The 11,096-nt window shown below is 37.1% G+C and overlaps 1 protein-coding gene across 2 annotated transcripts in view; it reads left to right on the top strand.

The window, feature by feature from the left end:
* Nucleotides 1-37: 37 nt before the first annotated feature.
* LOC121313309 (bromodomain-containing protein 9-like) overlaps nucleotides 38-11,096 on the top strand; it is a 28,674-nt gene continuing 17,615 nt past the window's right edge. For both annotated transcript variants that reach the window (XM_041245707.1, XM_041245706.1), the window contains exons 1-2: nucleotides 38-157; nucleotides 2,020-2,240. In XM_041245707.1, the coding sequence (XP_041101641.1) occupies nucleotides 109-157; nucleotides 2,020-2,240 (270 nt within the window). In that variant the 5' untranslated portion in view covers nucleotides 38-108. The remainder of the gene's footprint in view (nucleotides 158-2,019; nucleotides 2,241-11,096) is intronic.

The raw sequence follows: 11,096 nt of genomic DNA, 5'->3' as shown, positions 1-11,096 counted from the left end.
TGTGATAAGCTTTCGGTGGTGGTGCTGGGAAAACAAAACGACAGAAAAAAAAAAAAAAAAAAAAACAGTTAAAAAAAATTATCAAAGGAGCACATTAAATAATAAAAAATGGGCAAGAAGCATAAAAAACACAAGTCTGAGTGGAGAACCGTTGACGGTGAGTAAATAGAACAGCAGGTTTTTTTTTTTGTTTTGTTTTTTTTTAAAACTCATGTATGCATAATCTACCTTGGCGCTTTGTGTTCGGGTGGCACATAGTTTATCAGTGTAATGTATGTTCGTCAGTTCATTCTGTGTTTAAATTAACTTTTGTTATTAGTACAATGTTTTGGTCAGTAATATAAACACAGATGTCGTAATTTTTCTGAACAACGGGCGGTATATTGTTAGGTCTACGCATAAATTAAGAAAACATTGTATGTTATTATGATAAAGTAGAAGCAGAGAATGGATTAAATTAAAGTGTTATACTGGAAATGTTGTTTGGTTTAAAACACAACGCATTGTACCAGTGGCTTAGGCCAATTCAAGCTGACTAATTTGGGGACTAGAACTTCTCCGTAGATTAGTATGCAGAAAATATAAACCAAAATTAGACGGCCATACTAAAAGAATGATTGCCTGCAATAATGCCAGTAAGGGAACTACAAAAAAGTGAAACAAAATCTCGAAATGCACAGTTATACGTTTCTAGTAGGAAGTGTTATCGATACAGCATATGCAGTTGGAAATTAACAAGAAACAGTAAATGATTTCCTGCCAATTATTACGGGAAAGATGGGTAATAAAATAGAATGCGTGAGGCAGTGCGGCAAAGAAGGACTGCTTAGCTATACACTGAATGTTTGTTTGCCGTTGTGTTGTATAAATTTAGGGTTTCTGATTTTTGGTTATGCCCGATAAAACACCACCGATACAAAAAAAATGAAATCGGTGGATAGCCAGTAAACAGAGGAAAACCGTGGAAAGGGTTGATAAGTTCACTTTGACTGTACCCCTTTCCCCAAAAAAATAAAACCCACTACAAAAATAATAATAAATACATTTCCTAGTGCTGCTGGGCAATGTCCCGCCTTCCTGGCTTGTATCTGTCATTGATTCGTTCTGAATACTTTAAACCAACCCCAACTACTGAGTGACGGCACATTCCTACATTTCTATTGGAGACTCCGCTTGCGAGATTTAAAACGAGATTACTCCATGCCTGACTGTAATTCATGGCCTGGGTTAGTTAATACAAACACATCAAAACATCTGCGATTATGTTGAAAAAGATTGTAGGAATATGTAGAACAAAGCAGACAGCTAGGGAAAGTAAATCACTGTGGTTTAAACCTTGCATCCTGTTAAGTAACACTGTAGGTGTGTGTTATTGTAGTGCATTATGAACACAGTCAAACCAGCACAGGATTGATATGCTGTGAGAACGTACCAAAGCAAACGCTCCTGACTCAAACGATATGATCCATTTCAGGTTTTACGGTAATAACAATAGTTCCTTACACTAGTAACGCACAGTACAGCCCCCTATCCATATCATGCATGCATTGCTAATTTTTAAAAATTTAAATTAAATAAGGTCTGATCTGTTGCCTCACGTGTGCATGGTACACTTAAATTTGCTCTGCATTTTACGCCAGAAAATGTGTTAAAGCATTTGTGGCTGCCAAGACAGGCAACACATCCAATGTGATGTAAAATGTAAAACAACTATTCCAAACGGTTATTCTGCATTGGTAGTAAATGAGCAACATTTAAAATAATTTACAGATTGCTGTAGAGAGACTATGATCTCGACTGAAAGTTTAGTAAACACGGGTCTGATTGGGGTTTTAAAAGGACCTTAAACTCTCCACCCCATCATTCATCATTCATATGAAATTTATATTATTTGGGGGCATGTAATAAAGGTTCCTCCACCCCCAGTGCGACAAACCAGCAGGCATGTCCCAATAGTTCTGAACACTACTGTATATAATGTTGTTATTTATAAATGGTGTACTGATGTGTATCTTTCAGATTATGTGAACAAGCCTTTGGAGAAACCTCTAAAGCTCGTCCTAAAGGTTGGAGGAAGTGAAGTTACAGAACTTTCAGGATCAGGGCACGATTCCAGTTATTACGATGACAGATCAGACCATGAGCGGGAACGGCATAAAGAAAAGAAGAAGAAGAAAAAGAAGAAATCTGAAAAGGAGAAGGATAAGCATGTGGGTGACGAAGAGAGGAGGAGGAGAAAGGTAAGGAAGCAACAAAGCTCTGGTAAAAAAAAAAAAACTCCTTATTAAGTTCTGCAATATTTTTCATGGAATTGTTTTTTGAAAATACTGCAGTCATTGTACAGTTGTATGGATCTTGGAGGTGTTGGCGATTTGAGACACTTTTTTTTTTGTGTGTCTTTAACAGTCTTAAGTATTTTGCATTAAATTTTGTGTCACTAGATAGTCCACACCTCCAAGTCTGTTTATGGTATTGTATGTGTGACCCAACCTTTACAATTGTAGAACAGGCTGTTTGATCTATTTATAGGTATTTGCATGTTTTTAAGTTATAGTGGATGTAGTCCAATATAGTTGTGGTATTGTGAACATGTTATCAAAGTGTCCTCCTTGAATCAAAGTGAACAACTGCAAAATTAAAAAAATGTATACATGTCATTTGAAATAGTAATTTGTTTTTTTTTTTTTAATATTTAGTTTCTGTGTAAATTTGGTTCCCTTCAGCAGGGTTTTCAAGATAAGCCAGCGACCATTGAGATCCACCGCCTAATACTGTATTTGCGGCGGCTACTTTATTTTAAAAAAAAAAAGATTATTTTGGGGTATTTATCATTCAGTCAATTTTTTGTCGCATTATCCTACTGTAAGGTGGTATATAGTACTTAATAGCTGTACATATAAACGCTTCAGGTTTGTGTATTGCACACGTCATGCCATTTACAAAATGCTCCAAAAACTTAACGTAAAGAAAGTAATTTTAAGGAAGGGCTGTGTAGTGCTGCAAAAATGGGTCGTTCTAAAACTAAGATTGGGATGACTGGGATGATTGCCTGCAATTACTCTGACAGGTCCTAGAGGCCACTGCAATAATGTCTACACTTTATTTACTATGTTACTGTGTTTTGGTAGACACCTCTTTTAATTGTTCTGTAATTGTGAAGTACGCAGATGCATATACATTTTCAGAGTGAAGTTGTTTGTTCTTTTTTATGTTTTTGACACGGCAAGTATTTTGAACTGCCTTACTTGGGGAATAATTATCTTCTCAGGGGTGGACAAATCACTATTGTGTGGTAGACCGATGGGCTACCAAAAGGTAAACTGTGGTAGCCCACCACGCATTTTGGTAGCCCACATTTTTCAGTGGATAAACATTTCCATTTAACACTACGCACCATTAATAAAATGTAGACAGATGCAATTTTAAGGTGGTATTATTAAAAAAAAAAATTAAATCTTAATCACTTTGGAGGGCAACTAATAATTTTTTTTTATTTATTTATTTTTTTTACCATATATAACCAGATACTGCCAACGTTTGCTAACAACCTAGTCTCTGTTAATATTTCTACCAAACAATAACAAGCTAATAATAGTTTCCTTATATAAAATGTAGTGAATTATGTTTGACAGCATAATTTGGATTATTTTCCCAGACTTTATATTTTGATCCAACCAATATCTCATCATTAGTTTTAAAATATTTACTGCGTAACAAAAAACAATCAGGTTCTGGGTCCTAAATGAACTGTGGGAATTATTATGCCCGTGTAGTAGTAGTGTTGTTTTTATTTTTCCTCACCTGTGCCATTTACTCACTGTATTTTGTACACTTCAAGTAAAAAAGACAATCTTATATAGAACACGTAGGGTGTAACTTAGTAAGCGTATATGTATAGTGATATTTTTCGTTTTAATAAAGACTGAATCAGCAAAACAAAGCACTTAAAAATAAAATAATCAGTTAATTGAGTAATGTGAATATTGTTTCCTGAATTAGGTTTCAGATCGATCTTCCAAGTCAGTGCATAAGACATTTTACAATGCTGTGACATGCTCACTGTATTTTGTACACTTCAAGTAAAAAAGACAATCTTATATAGAAAACGTAGGGTGTTTTTTTTATTTATTTTATATAAATGTTGTACAATGTCATAGCTCTGCTCTACGGTTACTGGCTCATGTATATGATTATACAGTTCTGCCTTCATCACCAACATCGCTTGTAAGCTCGAAACTGATTGGTCCATTCACGGTGTTCATGGAAACATAAGCCTTTTACTCAACTTACATACATAGTGAATTGTGGAAATTGATGCTATTTTCCTGTAACAAAATAAACATTTTTGAATACTATTCACTGGAACATACGAGCACTATAAAAACATTTTTTTTCTTTTTGAAATAACTATCTTAGGCAGCTCATCTGACCAAATAGATCGCAAATTAGCCAGCCGTCGGCTGGAAATAAGAAGGCTGTGTAATTTAAGACGTTACCATAATGAAAAAAACTAATGTAGCATGAGTTTTGTACTAAAACAGTGTTGGCTTTTGCAGGGAAAACAAAGCTTATTTCTCAAACTGACCCAAAAGGTGAAAACAATACACACATAAATAGCTGGCACTGTAATTGGGAAGTGTACCGTTGAAAAAAAAAAAAAAAAAAAAAAACTAATTTAAAATATTTAGTGAATTTAAAATGAAATGTCATTCACTAAAATAGCTCTCAGATTGTGCTAATGAAAATATTTACAATATGACTGTGCTTTTTGTGGTGTTTAATATAGAAAATAGCAGGACTAACATGCTGCAATTTGAACTTGTTAGTTTATTTTTCAGTAAAAAAAACAAAAAAAAGAAAACATGTAATTATAAGAGCTGTCTGTGTTACATGCTGTCAGATCAGGACTTGACATAACACTGAGTATGGGAGCTGCAGCATGCAGTTTAAGAACATAAGAACATAAGAAAGTTTACAAACGAGAGGAGGCCATTCAGCCCATCTTGCTCGTTTGGTTGTTAGTAGCTTATTGATCCCAAAATCTCATCAAGCAGCTTCTTAAAGGGTCCCAGGGTGTCAGCTTCAACAACATTACTGGGGAGTTGATTCCAGACCCTCACAATTCTCTGTGTAAAAAAGTGCCTCCTATTTTCTGTTCTGAATGCCCCTTTGTCTAACCTCCATTTGTGACCCCTGGTCCTTGTTTCTTTTTTCAGGCTGAAAAAGTCCCTTGGGTCGACACTGTCAATACCTTTTAGAATTTTGAATGCTTGAATTAGGTCGCCATGTAGTCTTCTTTGTTCAAGACTGAACAGATTCAATTCTTTTAGCCTGTCTGCATATGACATGCCTTTTAAGCCCGGAATAATTCTGGTCGCTCTTCTTTGCACTCTTTCTAGAGCAGCAATATCTTTTTTATAGCGAGGTGACCAGAACTGCACACAGTATTCAAGATGAGGTCTTACTAGTGCATTGTACAGTTTTATCATTACCTCCGTTGATTTAAATTCAACAATTTTCTCAATGTATCCAAGCATCTTATTAGCCTTTTTTATAGCTTCCCCACATTGTCTAGATGAAGACATTTCTGAGTCAACAAAAACTCCTAGGTCTTTTTCATAGATTCCTTCTCCAATTTCAGTATCTCCCATATGATATTTATAATGTACATTTTTATTTCCTGCATGCAGTACCTTACACTTTTCTCTATTAAATGTCATTTGCCATGTGTCTGCCCAGTTCTGAATCTTGTCTAGATCATTTTGAATGACCTTTGCTGCTGCAACAGTGTTTGCCACTCCTCCTACTTTTGTGTTGTCTGCAAATTTAACAAGTTTGCTTACTATACCAGAATCTAAATCATTAATGTAGATTAGGAATAGCAGAGGACCTAATACTGATCCCTGTGGTACACCACTGGTTACCACACTCCATTCTGAGGTTTTTCCTCTAATCAGTACTTTCTGTTTTCTACATGTTAACCACTCCCTAATCCATGTACATGTGTTTCCTTGAATCCCAACTGCGTTCAGTTTGAGAATTAATCTTTTGTGCGGGACTTTGTCAAAAGCTTTCTGGAAATCTAAATAAACCATGTCATATGCTTTGCAATTATCCATTATCGATGTTGCATCCTCAAAAAAATCAAGCAGGTTAGTTAGACACGATCTCCCTTTCCTAAAACCATGTTGACTGTCTCCCAGGACCTTGTTGCCATATAGGTAATTTTCCATTTTGGATCTTATTATAGTTTCCATAAGTTTGCATATAATAGAAGTCAGGCTTACTGGTCTGTAGTTACCTGGTTCAGTTTTGTTTCCCTTTTTGTGGATCGGTATTACGTTTGCAATTTTCCAGTCTGTCGGTACCATCCGTGTGTCAAGAGACTGCTGTATGATCTTGGTTAGCGGTTTGTAAATTACTTCTTTCATTTCTTTGAGTACTACTGGGAGGATCTCATCTGGCCCAGGGGATTTGTTTATTTTAAGAGCTCCTAGTCCCTTTAACACTTCTGCCTCAGTTATGCTAAAGTTATTTAAAACTGGATAGGAACTGGATGACATGTGGGGCATGTTGTCAGTATCTTCCTTTGTAAAAACTTGTGAAAAGTAATCATTTAATATATTTGCTATTTTTTTTTCTTCATCTACGATTTTGCCATTTGTATCTCTTAAACATTTAATCTCCTCTTTGAATGTTCACTTGCTGTTGTAATATTGGAAAAACATTTTGGAATTGGTTTTAGCTCCCTTAGCAATGTTTATTTCTATTTCTCTCTTGGCCTTTCTGACTTTCTTTTTGACTTGCGTTTGCAGTTCTGTGTACTCTTTCTGCGTACTTTCTTTTTGGTCCTTTTTTGATGCTCTGTAAAGTGCCTTTTTTCACTAAATATTTTTTTTAATTGATCTATTAAACCATTTTGGCAATTTTTTTTTACATTTAGATTTGTCTACTTTCGGGATATAATTGTTTTGCGCCTCTAGTACTACATTTCTGAAGAACAACCATCCTTCTTCTGTGGGTGTTTTCTCTATTTTACTCCAGTCTACTTCTGTTAGTCTCTGTTTCATACCTTCATAGTTTGCTTTTCTAAAATTGTAAACCTTAGCTTTAGTCATTACTTTTGGGGTTTTAAAAAACACTTCAAATGAGACCATGTTGTGGTCTGAGTTTGCCAGTGGTTCTCTGACCTCTGTTTTAGTTATTCTATCTTCTATCATCTTCTTATTCTAGTTATTCTATCATCTAGTCGGTGCCTTGACATATTGTGTTAGGAAGCAGTCATTTGTCATTTCCACCATTTCTATTTCATCCTTCGTGCTACCCACCGGGTTTTCCCATTTTATTTAGGGGAAGTTGAAATCCCCCATTAGTATGGCATCTCCTTTGCTACACGCATTTCTAATGTCATTGTATAACAGATTATTTTGCTCACCGTCTGAATCTGGTGGTCTATAGCATGCTCCTATTATTATGCCCTTTGAATTTTTGTCCGTTATTCTGACCCATATTGATTCAGTTTTATTTTCTTTGTCCAGGTTTAACACCTGGGCTTCAAGACTGTTTCTTATGTATAGCGCTACCCCTCCTCCTCTTCTGTCCTGCCTGTCTTTCCTATACAGTATATACCCACAAATATTATATTCGTCCCCATCACTCTCAGACAACCAAGTTTCTGTAACACCTATCACATCATAGTTACCTGTTAGTGCAGTAGCTTCAAGTTCTAGAATTTTGTTTCTGATACTTCTAGCATTTAGATAAATACATTTAATGGTTGTCTTACCTGAGTTGTTGTTCTTGTTTTGATGCGGTCTCCCTTCTGTTTTTTTGTTGATTTCTCCCCCCTTCCTTTCTAGTTTAAATGCTTCTGAACCTGCTCGAGGATCTTTTCTCCAAGTAGACTGGTTCCCTTGTTATTTAAGTGCAGTCCATCCCGTCTATACAGATAGTCCTCATTGTAGAATGTGGTCCAATGATCAAGATAGGTGAAGCCTTCCCGTGTGCACCACATCTTCAGCCATGCGTTTTGATTAATTATTTCCAGCTGTCCATATGGTCCTTTGCAAGGTGCCGGTAGTATACCAGAAAATACCACAGTTTTGGTTTTCTCTTTTAATTTCCTTCCTAGCTCTCTGAATTTGTTTTGCAGGGATTTTGGTCTGTCTCTTCCAATGTTGTTTGTACCGATGTGGACGACTACTACCGGGTCGTCTCCTGTTCGTTCTAGTTTCTCAGTGATGTGCTTGACCGAGGCTCCCGGAAGGCAGCACACTGTTGTAGTAAGGGGGTCCAAACTGCGAATTGAACTTGCTGTGTTTCTCAATATGGAGTCCCCAACAATCATGACCTCCCTTCTTTTTGCTGTCTGGTCACCACTGTCAATGGGGTCCTGGATGTTGTTCCTTTCATTCTCTTGTTGTTGGTTCTGCTCATCAAAATTCTGAAGTGACTCAAATTTGTTGGTTGTTTTGATTTCTGGTGGTTGTGTTTGACGAAGTTTCTTTTTTTCCCTGCTTCTGCCTACCTGAACCCAGCTGTTCTGACCTATCTCCTTGGTGGCTTTCAGTCTGTTAGGGGTGATGTAGACTTCCATGAATTGTGGGTGTGTGAGTTCCTCAAGATCCTGTTGCTGTCTCAGTTCTTCCAGCTCCATTTCTAGCATACTTACTAGTTTATGCAAATCCTGGATCGCGCGGCACTTTACGCACACTTGGTTTAGCTCCATTGGGTTTTCTCGGATTTCCCACATCAAGCAGGTGTCACAGATTACTGGCTTGAAGACCATGTTGAGGTTTTTTTTTGAAGATTAGTTTCTTCTGCAGCCGTCAGCCTGCTTTCAAACTGCTTCTAAACTGCTCTGTACTTTTCCACGCCTGTACTTCTCCCACTCGCTGTCGCTGGGAAGACTGCCTCGTTTAACTGCGTTGTTCTACTGTGCTGTTGGCTCCTCCCCTCGCCCATGTCTCAGAACGGCGCTGAATTTGAATCGGCTGCTCCGAGTTTCAGCTTGTTTGTTATCAGAAAAAACACATGCGGCTGTTTGACTTTGAGCTGCTGCTGTGTTTCCCAATGTCCTCTGTTTTCTGATTAAAGCAATTCAAGATGCAATTTCTCCTTACTGCTTTTAAACTGCTCTATACTTTTCCACGCCTGTACTTCTCCCACTCGCTGTCGCTGGGAAGACTGCCTCGTTTCCCATATTACTGTACACAGTTAAAGGTCAAGTCACCAATTCCACGTATAATTTCGGCCAGTCTTGTATTGCAGGTGCCTTGATGCTCCAAAAGTCAGTTGTTGTTCTTGTTGATCTTGTTGTGAGCAGTGCTGAAATAAAACACCTTCCTTGCACTAATGGAGTAGTTTGTCAGACACTACAAGCAGACCATTACTAGTCAAGTAAATGCTTAAACCATCCAAAATTGCACCAAAATGCACCATTTAATCCCCCTGCCACACTCTCCCCCATCACCACAACACACCCAAATGAGGTCGGTGCCCCCTACTCAGAATAACAGACAAAAATTCAAAAGGCATAATAATAGGAGCATGCTATAGACCGCCAGATTCAGACGGTGAGCACAATAATCTGTTATACAATGACATTAGAAATGTGTGTAGCAAAGGAGAAGCCATACTAATGGGGGATTTCAACTTCCCCCAAATAAAATGGGAAAACCCGGTGGGTAGCGCGAAGGATGAAATAGAAATGGTGGAAATGACAAATGACTGCTTCCTAACACAATTTGTGAAGGCACCCACTAGAGGGGAGGCATGCCTTGATTTAGTCTTTTCAAATAACGAAGATAGAATAACTAAAACAGAGGTCAGAGAACCACTGGCAAACTCAGACCACAACATGGTCTCATTTGAAGTGTTTTTTAAATCCTCAAAAGTAAAGACTAAAGCTAAGGTTTACAATTTTAGAAAAGCAAACTATGAAGGCATGAAACAGAGACTAACAGAAGTAGATTGGAGTAAAATAGAGAAAACACCCACAGAAGAAGGATGGTTGTTCTTCAAAAACGTAGTACTAGAGGCGCAAAACAATTATATCCCTAAAGTAGACAAATCTAAATGTAAAACTAAATTGCCAAAATGGTTTAATAGATCAATTAAAAAAAATATTCAGCGAAAAAAGGCACTTTACAGAGCATTAAAAAAGGACCAAAAAGAAAGTACGCAGAAAGAGTACACAGAACTGCAAATGCAAGTCAAAAAGGAAGTTAGAAAGGCCAAGAGAGAAATAGAAATGAACATTGCTAAGGGAGCTAAAACCAATTCCAAAATGTTTTTCCAATATTACAACAGCAAGAGAACATTCAAAGAGGAGATTAAATGTTTAAGAGATACAAATGGCAAAATCGTAGAGGAAGAAAAAAAAAATAGCAAATATGTTAAATGATTACTTTTCACAAGTTTTTACAAAGGAAGATACTGACAACATGCCCCACATGTCATCCAGTTCCTATCCAGTTTTAAATAACTTTAGCATAACTGAGGCAGAAGTGTTAAAGGGACTAGGAGCTCTTAAAATAAACAAATCCCCTGGGCCGGATGAGATCCTCCCAATAGTACTCAAAGAAATGAAAGAAGTAATTTACAAACCGCTAACCAAGATCATGCAGCAGTCTCTTGACACAGGGGTGGTACCGACAGACTGGAAAATTGCAAACGTAATACCGATCCACAAAAAGGGAAACAAAACTGAACCAGGTAACTACAGACCAGTAAGCCTGACTTCTATTATATGCAAACTTATGGAAACTATAATAAGATCCAAAATGGAAAATTACCTATATGGTAACAGGGTACTGGGAGACAGTCAACATGGTTTTAGGAAAGGGAGATCGTGTCTAACTAACCTGCTTGATTTTTTTGAGGATGCAACATCGATAATGGATAATTGCAAAGCATATGACATGGTTTATTTAGATTTCCAGAAAGCTTTTGACAAAGTCCCGCACAAAAGATTAATTCTCAAACTGAACGCAGTTGGGATTCAAGGAAACACATGTACATGGATTAGGGAGTGGTTAACATGTAGAAAACAGAAAGTACTGATTAGAGGAAAAACCTCAGAATGGAGTGTGGTA

Source organism: Polyodon spathula, chromosome 3, assembly GCF_017654505.1.
Source record: "Polyodon spathula isolate WHYD16114869_AA chromosome 3, ASM1765450v1, whole genome shotgun sequence".
NCBI classification, from domain to species: domain Eukaryota; kingdom Metazoa; phylum Chordata; class Actinopteri; order Acipenseriformes; family Polyodontidae; genus Polyodon; species Polyodon spathula.
Note: the sequence above shows the minus strand (reverse complement) of the source record. Positions and strands in the feature narration are given on the sequence as shown.